The sequence below is a fragment of the Nomascus leucogenys genome, chromosome 17 (genome assembly GCF_006542625.1).
Source record: "Nomascus leucogenys isolate Asia chromosome 17, Asia_NLE_v1, whole genome shotgun sequence".
In the NCBI taxonomy this organism is placed as follows: domain Eukaryota; kingdom Metazoa; phylum Chordata; class Mammalia; order Primates; family Hylobatidae; genus Nomascus; species Nomascus leucogenys.
In genome coordinates, this window is record NC_044397.1 from 29832063 (window position 1) to 29846009 (window position 13947).

Sequence of the window (13947 nt, forward strand, 5' to 3'; positions counted from 1 at the left end):
CCTCGGCCTCCCAAAGTGCTGAGATTACAGGCGTGAGCCACTGCGCCAGGCCAAATTTTTATAATGTCTCTGAAAAACCTTTTAGGTTAAAGCTTAATTTAAATCTTAGTTCAAAAAAAAATCTTGGTTTGACAAAAGCAACATAGCCTCTAGCCTCAGATGAGGTTGGGCAGGGCCTCCTGTTCTACTATTTTAGTCACTCTAAGAGCCTCAGCAGACCTCTGGGGTCCTCAGTTTCAACTGAGGGGCTGTCAGGAGGACGAGTTGAGAGAAGTTGTGTCAGGGGCTGCCCACTGCCTGGCCCAGAACAACTCAGCCTCCAACAGGCATTTTTTTTTTTCTAAACATAACCGAAGATTTCTAGCAAGCCACTTAATCTTCTTCTCTGTCAGCCATATATAGGACACTTCTGGGTCAGCCCTCTCTGGGGGCTTTGCCTGTGGCATCTCATGTCCCGGCAGGGGCTCCTGCGTGGGTATTTTGCAGCCGCACCCCGAGGTTGAATGAGTTGCCCATCCTGACGCGAGTGGTCAGTTCAGAGCTGAGCTGCATCTCCGCTCCGTGGTGGCCGCATTCTCAGCTGCTTGAGGGAGCCATGAAATTCGAGCGCCTGATTGTTCTGTGAAGCAAGCTCATGCACTCTGGGTGTGTCCTAGAAGCCTGTGCTGGGACTGTGCTGCCCAGAGACCAAGAGCCTCAGGTGGTCTGTCCCTGCTGCCGGGCCGCAGGGTTGGGGGCCGGTTCTTCTCCTCACTGGCGTCCGGGATGACAGCGGCAATGATGACCCTGGCCACTTCCCCTGTGCTTGGCACCTTAGCCTTGCAGGATCTCGTTTTCTCAGCAACCACACAAGGGGTGTCTTATAACCCAGGCCTGGCGATGACAAGGCTGAGGTTTAGGGTGAACCCCACAGCGTGGGATGCTCGCTTTCCCCATCCACAGTCCTCTTAGCATCTCCATAATTTCTCAAAGCACCCCGAGGCCACAGAAATGCCTGACGGTTCTGTTTATTAAGTGGTTAGGTCCAAACAACTCAAGTGTTAATATGCTAACAATTATAATTGCCATTTAAAAAATACTACACAGTAGTTGAAAGAAATAATACTTGCATTTCTTTTTTCAGTGACCACAATTAGTTCCTAATGGGATGTCTGCACCCACCTGGCACTGCCCAGCTTCTCAGACCTTGGGACCACATGGTCCGTCGTCACCCTCATTTCCCGGTTCATGTTGGTTTCCAGGCGGTACTTGTTTCCTTATCGCAACATCCACCAAAAACTCTGCTTTGCAAAGACAGGATATATCCAAGGACTCATGGCATGCTCTGACCTGGAAATGGAGACACCTCCAGCTGGAGGCTCACGGGTGTCCCACTGGCATTGAGTGTCCTGTGCTTCCCTGCAGTGCTCCTGGGAGGTCACTGCAGCATCCCAGGTGCCCTGGGGCATAGTGGGAGACTGTGTTCCTACAGTGACCTGTTTCTACACAGAACTCCAGCTACATAGCAAACCCAGTGCCAACCCCACCACTGCTAATCAGTAGAATCTCCTGTAATCATCTGTGCCAACCAGATCCCCTGATAGAACGGTGTGCCCAGAGCCCATACATAAGGTCACCTTGGAGCCAGTGCTACCTCTCAACTTTTTTTTTTTTTTGAGATGGAGTCTCGCTCTGCAGCCCAGGTTGGAGTACAGTGGCATGATCTCGGCTCACTGCAACCTCTGCTCCTGGGTTCAAGCAATTATCCTGCCTCAGCCTCCCAAGTAGTTGGAACTACAGGTGCATGCCACCATGCCTGGCTAATTTTTTGTATTTTTAGTAGAGATGGGGTTTCACCATGTTAGCCAGGATGGTCTCGATCTCCTGACCTCGTGATCCACCCACTTTTGCCTCCCAAAGTGTGGTGTGCCTCTTATAAACATGTAGCTGGACTTTGTGGGTTTTTTAATTTTTTGTTTATTTATTTTTTGAAATGGAGTCCCTCTCTGTCACCCAGGCTGGAGTGCAGTCATGTGATCTCGGCTCACTGCAACATCCGCCTTCCGGTTCAAATGATTCTCCTGCCTTAGCCTCCCAAGTAGCTGGGATTACAGGCATGCGCCACCACACCCGGCTTATTTTTGTATTTTTAGTAGAGACAGGGTTTTACCATATTGGTAAGGCTGGTCTCGAATTCCTGACCTCAGGTGATCCACCCACCTCGGCCTCCCAAAGTGCTGGGATTACAGGCGTGAGCCACCATGCCCAGCCTCACTTTAACTTTTAAAAAAAGTAAATTTATGAATCTGGCTCTGCCTTCCAGAAGCTTATCTTTTGAAGTGCCCACTTTAAACAGTGTGAAAACTCCAGGAATGGGGGAAAGTCACTACTAGAATTGGACACAATCTGTTGTACATTCTGAAGTCATCTAAGAATCGCAGGTGCTGAGTATGTACAATTAAAAGGGCGTCCTGTTGCCTGGAGTCGAAGGAATTAAGCAAAGGCAGGGGGAACTGAGCAAGGGAGGCCACTATACACTGCAAGAACCTAGTTTAATCTTGCTTTAAACCATTCAAAGGAAGGAAGAACAAACTAGTGGGAGGAAGGATTTTTAAAAGCTGAGCAGGAGGCTACCGTTCGGAAGAAGGCGACTTTCCAGTTCAGACCCTTCAGGGACCAATTCGGTGGCTGGAATTAGAGCTCTGTTTACCACTGATCCCAGAAACGGGGCTGTCCGGGTAGGAAAGAAAGAATTCCCGTCTGCCCAGTCGCCTTTCAGGTCCGCAGTCGGCCATGTTTTGGAAATCTGGCAGAGACTCCTCGGTAGACGTGTCTACACAGAAGGAATTCCCTTTTTACAGATACACACGTTAGCCCCTGCCCTGCCCTTTGTGAACACAGCACACACTTCTTTCCTGTTTAAACCCGAAAGAAAAAAATCCATGGGCATAATAATTCGTGTTGAGCCAACATTTCATGGCTAAGCAGTGGTTGCCAATACTTCCAATTTATGATCGTCTGTTTCACCAGCTAATGGGGCTTCATGAACTCATTTTCGTGTTTTATTTAAACAAATACCTGTAGTTACACGCAGCAGCAGTCTATTGTTTATGGTGGAGCTTGACTTCGAAGCTCGAGCTTTCCTGGGCTGGGTGTAGCCGGAGGCCTGGGTTTGGAGGTGCCTGTGCTGTGGGGGGCAGCAAAGTTCCAGTGCGAGCACCAGGCAGACTCTCTGCAGGTTCCTCTCGGCGGCCATGTTGTCCCCTTCTGTGTGTGGCCTGTGTGTTTTCCCTTCCTGCTCACTGTAGTGTGCACCTTGTGTCACCAGAAGCTGCAGTGGATGCCTGCAGCTCTTTGGAGGAGAAGGTCCTAGAGGAGGTGAGATCGGATGTTGTCACCTCACCAGCCCAGCAACACCCTGTACCCCTAGTGATGCCTGCATCGGGGAGCTCCCCCCAGCACCCACCAAGTAGACATAGTTTTCCAGTGGAACTTGCTGGCAGCACCATGAAATTCTATTCTGTGCTGAAGGCAGAGTGTTTCACTGAGGAGAGCAAAAGAAAACCTGTGTTCGTGGGCAAACCTGGCTGCCGGTTTCTGGAAGTGTTGGTGCGGCACCACCATGCTCTCAAAGGCTTCTTGCAAAGGCTGCACCTGCTATTAAAGGCAGCTGCGGGAGCCCAGAATGACTGACGGCTTGGGCCTGGGCTCAGCACCGCTTTACGGGCCAGAGGTGCTGTTGGAAACGGAGGTTTATTAGCCCTGGTCTGTGGTGAGCACCCCCAGCCTCCGTTTTAATTCGAGGCCTGGAATGAGAGGGAAGCATGGAGCAGGGGGCGGCTGCCCCCGCCCGAGTAAATTGCCCATTGCGCGCTCATTGTAAATTTCAGCGTCCTCCACTCTCCCTCCGTAAACTCTGATTTATGAGGGCCAGGATGCAGACAGACAGTTTGTGATTGGATGCACTGCTCTCTTCTAGAGAATTTACTTCAGATCAACAGAAAATTATTTCTGAAGCTCCTCTGGCCATTAGTCTCAGTTAGGCAGCCATTGGGGGCAGGTAGGATGCCAAGCAGGAGGTACCCCCGCTCCTGGCTCCAGGCACCTCTCTCCTCTCTCCTCTGGGAGGTGGAAGCAGAGGATGCATCCCCTGGCCAGCACTGCCCGAGCCCTCCATGCACCTCCCCCAAAAGCTGTTGTTCATAAATTAGGGGACGTCTTTCCCACCTCATGCCCACTGCTCTGTCTGTGCTCACGGGCATCACGCGTCTCGGGCCTGTGCCATCTCTGCTGGTATTTTTCTGCAGATCAACCTCTCTAGCTGTCCATTTGGTTTTTGTTTGTATCCATAACCATTTGAGCACACTATATTATCAGTGTTGATCCTAATAAATCCTAGCAACGCTGCCCTTCCTGAAGACGCTGGAATTGCCATGTTTCAGCTCTAGGTCAACATGACGAACACGACGCTGTGTTTCAGTAAATTCTGGTGAAGAACAGCTTTTAAACAAGTAAAATTTTCTGGCAGACAAGTTGTAATATTAAATAAAGGCTGCTCTTCCCATAGGTTCAGAGTAGACCTCGAGGATCACATTATTTAGCGATTGACCAGGTGAAACCCACCAAGGTCAGGGATGTCTTTCAGTTTCCTCGCACACGTCAGGAGGAGGTGCTGGAGGAGGAGGCGCTTCAAGAGACAAGGTCTCATCCACCGTGAGAAACAAACTCACTCGTCCAAACCCAAAGAATGGACTCAGAGACCCAGAGAACAGCGAAAGTGAGACTTTTAATGACCGTCTTGCAAGATGGGGTGTCTGATGGGCAGGCACACTCAGCACGGTCACAACAAGCAGTTTATCCCCTAGTGCTCAGGCCCCTCTCCCGGTTCCTCATAGGCTGAGCACTATGGGCACAGTCTTCCCAGATGTCCCCTATTGGTTGTTGGGCAGGGGCTGTAGGTATTTTTTTTAGGATTGTCCTGTTGCATTTTGTTGCAGCCCACAATGCATTGCAATCCTAGTCAGCTCAGGGGCTCTTCAGGTATTTGACTTATGACCTAAGTAGCTGGGCAAGCTGATGAGAACAGACGAAACGAGCTATTCTGCAGGATAGTAAACTTTCATCTTAGACTAAACTTCTTTGGTTGGGGTGGGGACAACTAAGGGGTGGGGGGAGGCTGACAAGCAGGTGATGGCGATCAAAGCAGGGGCCTAGTATATCCTGTTTCCTCTGTAGTTTGCTGACCTAAGCTGATTCAAGGTACTTTGTCTTGGAAATGGACCTTGTATCCATTATTCCCTTCATCCCCTGAGGGCTGTTTGGGGTTCCAGCAAGTCCACGAAGCTTTCTGTGGCTTGGTTTCTTTCTTTGTGAAATAGGCTAACAATGGTTCCAATTTCAAAGGTGTATGGTGAGGGTTACATGAATGAATGGGACAGGCTAGATGTCTTAGATGTCAGGGTGGGCAGATGAGGGAAATGCTAAGATGTAAAGCGAGGGCAGGGCCTGGGCTGGGTGTGGTGGCTGATGGCTATAATCCCAGCATTTTGGGAGACCGTGGTGGAAGGATCGCTTGATGCCAGGAGTTTGAGACCAGCCTGGGCAACATAGTGAGACCCTCATCTCTACAAAAAATTTTTAAAACTGGCCAGGCATGGTGGCACGTGCCTATGGTACCAGCTACTTGAGAGACTGAGGTGGGAGGATCGCTTGAGTCAAGTGGTTCAAGGCTGCAGTGAGCCGTGATCACCCCACTGCACTCCAGCCTAGGCAACAGAGCAAGACTTTCTGTCTCTGTCTCTCTCTCTCTCTCTCTCTGTCTCTCTCTCTTTCTATCTCTGTCTCCCCCCACATATATATGTGTGTATATATATATACACGTGTATATATATATATGTATATATATACGCACGTGTATATATATACATGTATATATACACGTGTGTGTATATACATACACACACGTGTATATATATGTATACATGTGTGTATATATATATATATTTTGTAAATAAAGTTAGGAAGGAAATGGGAGAAGGCAATGATGAGTGGTTGGCCTGGGTAGTCAGCCTTCTCCCCTCTCCCTGGGAGGAGGAAAAGGAGACCAGGACCTGAGAAGCAGCCAGGCGCCTTTGATGAAGCCACCACAGAGGATGGTTTAGTGACCCTCCTGGGCCCAGGCAGAGACCCCAAAGGCAGGCAGGCAGCACGACTTGGTGACAGCTCACAGGATGGCAGGTGCTCCAAGTGCTCTGGAGGCACCCAGCAGCCAGGCCGCCCCTCTGGTGGCTCTTATTCCTTGGAGCTCCCCACTGCATCAACCCTCATGGGAGTCCCTGCTGCCCGCACAAAGAAGCTGCCAGGCTGTACGGGGCCTGTGGGATGGCCAGGGGTAGTGGGTTCCGACATTAAATTTTTTTCAAAATATAAAGTCTCAAGATGCTGTCCTCTGTTTACCTGCAAGTGCAATTCCTAGCTTTATTTATTGCTTTCATCAGAATGAGGAGGAAGTTTCAGGTGTGTCCTAGCTCTTCTATATCCCTGAGATTATTGACTAAAAATAGGGAAGAGCAAGCGTTTTCAGCTGTTTTCTTTTGCTTGTGGACCTATGAGCTCTTTCCACCATTGTCTCCCTCTTTAAAAGACATTTTTAAGTGTTCTCTGATCACATAAACTCCCCTCCACGGGAGTTGATTGATTCAGGAGCTAGTTGGGTCTTTCCCCCCCCCCCCTTTTTTTTTTAAAGACAAAGTCTCACTCTGTCGCCCAGGCTGGAGTGCAGTGGCGCAATCTCGGCTCACTGCAACCCCGCCTCCCAGGTTGGAGTGATTCTCGTGCCTCAGCCTTCCGAGTAGCTAGGATTACAGGCGCCCGCCACCATGCATGGCTAATTTTTGTATTTTAGTAGAGACGGGGTTTCACATGTTGGCCAGGCTGGTCTGCAACTCCTGACCTCAGGTGATCCACCCGCCTTGGCCTCCCCAAGTGCTGGGATTACAGGTGTGAGCCACCGTACCCCGCGGGTCTTTTTTTCTCTAAGCCCCAAGTCACAGTGGAATCCCAGGTTGAATAAATTTTCATTGTGAGGCCCCACTGGCCTGAAGAGAGTATAGGGGGAAATCAAATTTATTAGAAAACAGGATATTTGAAAAGGGGAGAGAGAGCTAGAAGCAAAACTCACACACTCAGGTGAAAAGAAACTTCCAGGCAAAGCACTTTGCAAAACAGAAGAGTGATCTCTCAGTCATTTTGTAAAGGAAAAAGTAGAAGTGTTTCCGTGAATTAGTTGCAACCGAAGAGCAAGCCATTGATTTAAGGTACAAAAAATATCAGCTTCCAAAAATGAAATGATTGGCCGGGTACAGTGGCTGTAATCCCAACACTTAGGGAGGCCAAGGCGGGAGGATCTCTTGAGCCTAGGAGTTCCAGACCAGCCTGGACAACAGGGGGAAACCCCATCTCTACAAAAAATACAAAAAATTAGCCAGGCATGGTGGTGCACGCCTGTGGTCCCAGCTACTCAGGGGGCTGAGGTGAGAGGATGGATTGAGCCCAGGAAGTTGAGGCTGCAGTGAGCTATGATTGCACCATTGCACTTCAGCCTGGGCAGCAGACTCAAAAATAAATAGATACGTACATACATACATACATACAAATTTTTTAGTGGAGTTACTGGTGAAATGCATTCATAATTTGACAAGAGATGGTTGAATTGAGCACAGCAGGCTGGCAGCCGTCATCATTTTTCAGTTCATGCACCTGGTGCTGAGGTTACCAGAGCATCCGATAGGCCCCATCCTTGTGAAGCTCGCCCTGGTAGGGAGGGATGGTCCCCTGTGGTGGGACCGTCACTCCCATAAGCAGGTTTATGAGATCGCAATGGGTGCACAGAGGAAGGAGCCTCGACCTGTGTCTCATGTCAGTAGCACGGTGGCTCTAAGGCACCTTCAGCACATCCAGCCAAGCTCTCCATAGCTCCAAGCCTGCAATGACGGTGCTGTGGAATCCAGGTGAGCCCTTGGCCTTCAGGAGACCAATGCTGGTCTGGTCCTGTTGCTTTCTAGGCTATCAGATCTCTTGGGAGGTGTACGGCAGGAACGACTCTCGTCTCACGCACACCCTGAACAGCACGACGCACGAGTACAAGATCCAAGGCCTCTCATCTCTCACCACCTACACTATCGATGTGGCCGCTGTGACTGCTGTGGGCGCTGGCCTGGTGACTTCATCCACCATTTCTTCTGGAGTGCCCCCAGGTCAGTAGAATCATGTGCGGTCCTCCTGCTGTCACCTTTCTCCTGGAGATTCCTGAGGCTAGAAGTTGATTGGCACTTTGGTGTGGAAGCCACTGAGTACCTTGAAAAGGAGTAGTGGCCTCCTGTCAAGATGCTGGAGGGTAAATGGGTGTTGACCCCACTTCACCCTCATTCTCCAGAGCATTCCACCACTGCCTCACGTCCCTTCTGTCTTCTCCTCCTGCTTTGGCCTCAGCCAGTTCCCAGAAGACATGTCGAAAGTGTTTAAAGCCAGTTCCCAATGCATATCTAAAATGCCATGAATACTTTCAAAACAGTAACGATGATTGTATTAGTCCATTTTCATGCTGCTGATAAAGACATACCCGAGACTGGGCCATTTACAAAAGAAAGAGGTTTAATGGAGTTACAGTTCCGTATGGTTGGAGAGGCCTCACAATCATGGTGGAAGGCAAGGAGGAGCAAGTCATGTCTTACATGGATGACAGCAGGCAAACAGCCCGTGCAGGGAAACTCCTGTTTTTAAAACCCATAGATCTTGTGAGACTTACTCACTGTCATGAGAACAGCACAGGAAAGACCTGTCCCCATGATTCAGTTACCTCCCACTGGGTTCCTCTCATGACACATGGGAATTGTGGGAGTTACAGTTCAAGATGAGATTTGACTGGGGACACAGCCAAACCATATCAATGATGATGGCGTGTGGTTTAATTGGTTAAAAATGGGCATATACAGTGACCAAGGTTAATACTGGAGGCACATCTGTGTGCAAGTTACCAGGGTTTTCCTGAGATGTCTTGGACATTGTTTATCCAGGGCAGGGAAATGGGTTAGCTGACCTCCAGAAGGCTGTGCTTCCAGAAACACTGTGATCCACACTACGTTCTGGAGCCACAGAGTGGAGTGTTAGAGGGGAAACTGAGGCCTAGCTGCTTTGGCCAAACCCCTGATAACCAAGGTGCAGGGAGGCGCTGGAGTTGCCATTCCTTCATTGCCAAGGCTGAAAGCTTGTAGCTGGAGAGGGGTCTTAAAGTCTTGCCCACTCATCCTGGGTAGTGGCTGGAGGCAAATCAGATGGCGAGGACTGCTTTGGGGATGCCGTGTTCTGTTTACTGTGCTTGAAGTTTATCGCCATTAATGATTGAAGAACCATTTAAAAATCCAGACAGCTGAGAAATAGAAAGGAAAGAATCCACTTGTCCTTCGATTTAAACATTTTCTGTTTCAAATTCATTAAAAACTAGAAAGGACCCTTGAGATCCTACAGACCCTGCCCGTGCCGATACTGAATTGATCACCAAAATACTTTCATTGTCCCTGTGCAAGACCTGGTTTCAAACACCCCAAGCAACAGCAAATGAGGAAAGCATTCCTCAGAGATAGTGCGGTCTGAAAGCTGCACTAGCCTTGCATTTTTCTTTTCTTTTTCTTCCCCATTTTATCCCCTTATCTTTCTCTAGAGTATTTTGCATGGCACAGTTACATAAAATCTCTCACTTTGAACTCATAGTGCTGCAATTCCAAGTGGGAGATGCTCTTTGGGGAGTGGCATCTGAAGGGTCTCTCATCTAGGAGTGGGCTTGAGCCACGGGCACCCTCAACAGGAGGCTCATTCAGAATCCACCTTCCACCTTATCCAGTTGCCTGAGCAACTGAATAGAGGCAGAGCAAGGAGAGTTCTGCACTTGCACGAGAATTTGGTCGTCTTGGAAACCAAATCCAAGAAGCCTAAGGCTCAAGACCTGATCCTGACCAGGTGTCACGCCACCTGGGAGCAAGCGATCCTGACCGGGTGTCCCGCCGCCTGGGAGCAACCCTGGGCCTGTGCACTCTTCCCTCCATCCCTCCGAGGCCGCGGTAGTTATGAAAGGAAGTACGGCCTGCTCGTTCTTTGTGTGGTTTGAGGAGCCAGGAAGAATTACATTCATACATCCTTTCCTCATTCAGCCAGCATCTCTTAATTACCTACGAAGTACAGAGATGCATAAGACATGACGCGTGCCTGCAGAGTTTCTCATCAGGGAGGCCATGTTAACCATGTGTCTCCTAAAGCCCACTGGGTCACCCTATTAAAGCAAAAACCATGCACTAATCATGCCCCTGGGGAAGCTGTGCTGCTTCTCACCTTCATGCTTTTGAGAACAAATCCTTTTTTGGTATAGAATCATTTCGAAACTGTTTACTTTTGAAGCTGACACGTTTGATACCTTTCCTAAGCTGTGACGGTCTGTAAATCTCTCCCTTTCCTCCCTGGTTCCTCTCTAGACCTTCCTGGTGCCCCATCCAACCTGGTCATATCCAACATCAGCCCACGCTCCGCCACCCTTCAGTTCCGTCCAGGCTATGACGGGAAAACGTCCATCTCCCGGTGGATTGTTGAGGGGCAGGTACGTGTGTCGTTCGTTAGACCAGGAGCCGGCATTTCCAAAGAGCAGTGTTGGAGCCTGTGAGTGAGTGGTGCCCCTGCAGATGATGGTGTGGGGTGTCGGGGAGATGAGTGTGCTTGGAGGGGGAGAACCAGGGGCTGGAGATAGCCCAGATACCAGGGCAGAATGTAGGAAGACAAAGAACAAGATGTCAGGCTGGGGTCCTGCCAGGTGATAAGACAAGGATAAGAAGGGTTAAAATGAAAGTTGTGATTCAAAATAGGTACCCAAAATTGGATAGCGTCGTTGATTGAGTTTTTAAAAATTCTATATCACAATTAGCTACTAAATATACTAATAGGATTAATTGCTTGGTACAGCTTGTGTGTCATTAGCTATGCATTCATTCAACAATATTTTTAGAGACGATTGTTCTATCAGCAGGCACTATTCTGGGCACGGGGGCTATTGCAGTAGACAAAGCTGGCTGAGTTTCTGCTGTCGAGGAGAAAAGTGCTGTCTGGGAAAGAAAGACCTCCAGCTGTGGGAAAGCTGTTATATTTGAGGGACAGCAAGGAGGGTGGGTGCTGGAGGGAGGGGAGCAAGCCCTGGGATGGCAGGGAGTGAGTCTGGGGAGAGCCGGGGGTGGGTTCCACAGGACCTGAGAGAGTGGACTCTGCCGAGGGACTTCCAGTCCGACTCCAGCTGTGTAAGTGCTGGAGCACGCAGGGGTCCGGGACAGTGCCAGGCTTGAATAGGATCACGCTGGCATTGGCGAAGCCATGCAATCTGCCAGTTCCATGTTCCAATAAAAGCAGGAGGAAAAAGATAAAGGGCCAAATTATGAGGAGTAGTAAAGTTTCAAAATAGTTATTATCTGTAGTAAAATCCTTGTGGTTTTCATGACTGTACTTGTGCTATACTGCAAGACAATCCACTCCTGGAAATTGGCCATAAATTAGGGAATAAATCCTATCTACCTCTTCAAAAGTTTCATTAAGCAAACATTTCTGAAAATCTAAGGAGGATCCTGAAGGCACAAACCATCTGGATGGAACAGACCCACAAATGGGGCTGGAACAATTATTTACTTAGGAAAAATAGCAGTAGAGCCCTACCTCACATCATCACACACCGGGGACTGTTGTGGGGTGGGGGGAGGGGGGAGGGATAGCATTAGGAGATATACCTAATGCTAAATGACGAGTTAATGGGTGCAGCACACCAACATGGCACATGTATACATATGTAACAAACCTGCATGTTGTGCACATGTACCCTAAAACTTAAAGTATAATAATAATAAAATTACAAAAAAAAAAAAGGAAATCAGTCCTCAGCAAATGAAGACTAAATTGATAAAAGCAAACTTTAAAATGCTTAAGATTAAATATAGGACAAGAATCATGATGTCTCATGAAAACCAATTCTAGTATTAAAATCCATCTGCAGAAGTAGCCGGGCAATACTTTTTGGCCCACAGAAGCATGCGCTGTGGTCTTTGGTGTCTGACGATGCCACGTAGCTGAGGCCAGGAGGCAGCACTCTCTGCAGGCTTTAGAACGTGGTGTTACGCTAGTGCTAGGCAGGCCACAGCAACAGAAATGCCAGCGTCTTCAGGGCTCAACATACAAGAGCTCATTTGTGCATCCAGGCAGGCCTAGGAGTGGATGACGCTCCTTTTACCCATGTTCCGTCGCCCAAAACTTGGTCGCATGGCCCCGTGTCGCTGCAGGAGAGTCTGAGAGTGTTGCATGTCAGCTCATCCAGGAGGGAAAGACATGGAGTGATGTGGGGACCCTCAGCACAGTTTCTCAGCCACAGCATCCTGTCCTTACGTCATACAACCTGTTTCTTTACTTTTTTTTTTTTTTTTTTTTTTTTTGAGACAGAGTCTTGCTCTGTCGCCAAGCTGGAGTGCAGTGGCGCCATCTCGTCTCACTGCAAGCTCCGCCTCCCAGGTTCAGGTGATTCCCCTGCCTCAGCCTCCCGAGTAGCTGGGGCTACAGGCACCCGCCACCCGCCCGGCTAATTTTTTGTATTTTGGTAGAGACGGGGTTTCACCATGTTTAGCCAGGATGGTCTGGATCTCCTGACCTCGTGATCCACCAGCCTCAGCCTCCCAAAGCACTGGGATTACAGGCGTGAGCCACTGTGCCTGACCTCTAAAGAGGTTTTACATTTTTAATGTAAAACATCTTAAATATATGCAAAAGGAAGAATAGTAGGGTAAGCCCTCTTACACCCATCACCAAAAGTCAGTGATCCTCAGGGTTTCGCCGCATCCATCCATCTCTGCTTTTTTATTGGCGTATTTTGAAGCATATTTCAGATCACATGTCACTTTGCCCCCATACACATCACACGTGTGTCTAAAATACCTGTTCATGTGCCAATATGGATGATTTTCACAGGCATAATGTTTAACAAAAGAAAAACCAGACCCCTGCTTGGAGCATATACTGTGTGATTCCATTTATAGAATGTTCCAAAACAGGAAGAAGTAATCTTTGGTGTTGGAATAACGGGTTTTCCTGGGACCCTTGTGGTTACTTACTGTGGGGGTGACAGTGACTGGGAGGGGTCCACCTGAGGAGGGGGCATCTGGAATGGCAGGAGTGCTGTCTTTTGATCTGGGTGCTTATTTTGTGTATACACCAGTGGTCTGTGAGCTTGCCTGTGTGTCTTACTTCAGTGAAAACTTTGGTCAGGCGTGGTGGCTCACACCTGTAATCCAGCACTTTAGGAGACCAAGGCAGGCGGATCACTTGAGGTTGGGAGTTCGAGGCCAGCCTGGCCAACATGCGAAACCCCATCTCTAAAAATACAAAAATTAGCCGGGCAGGGTGGCGCACGTCTGTAATCCCAGCTACCCAGGAAGCTGAAGCAGGAGAATCGCTTGAACCTGGGAGATGGAGGTTGCAGTGAGCCGAGATCATGCCACTGTACTCCAGCCTGGGCGACAGAGTGAGATTCTGTCTCAAAAAAAAAAAAAGAAAAGAAATTTTTACATGAAAATATGGGTATCTTTTCTCATGATACCATTGTCACACCTGATAAAATTATTATTTTTTTTTTTGAGATAGAATCTCACCCTGTCACCCAGGCAGGAGTGAAATGGTGTGATCTCAGCTCACTACAACCTCTGCCTCCCGGGCTCAAGCAAACCTCCCGTCTCAGCCTCCTGAGTAGCAAGGACCACAGGCATGTGCCACCATGCCAGCTAACTTTTTATATTTTCGGTAGAGACAGGGTTTTGCTGTGTTGCCCAGGCTGGTCTCGAACTCCTGAGTTCAAGCGATCTGTCAGCCTCGGCCTCCCAAAGTGCTGTGATTATAGGTATA

The 13947-nt window shown here is 48.9% G+C and overlaps 1 protein-coding gene across 1 annotated transcript in view; it reads left to right on the forward strand.

The window, feature by feature from the left end:
• SDK1 (sidekick cell adhesion molecule 1) overlaps nucleotides 1-13947 on the forward strand; it is a 965381-nt gene that overhangs the window by 774900 nt on the left and 176534 nt on the right. Inside the window, exons 21-22 of the mRNA XM_030795976.1 lie at nucleotides 8043-8234; nucleotides 10503-10624. Coding sequence (XP_030651836.1) covers nucleotides 8043-8234; nucleotides 10503-10624 — 314 coding nt within the window. The remainder of the gene's footprint in view (nucleotides 1-8042; nucleotides 8235-10502; nucleotides 10625-13947) is intronic.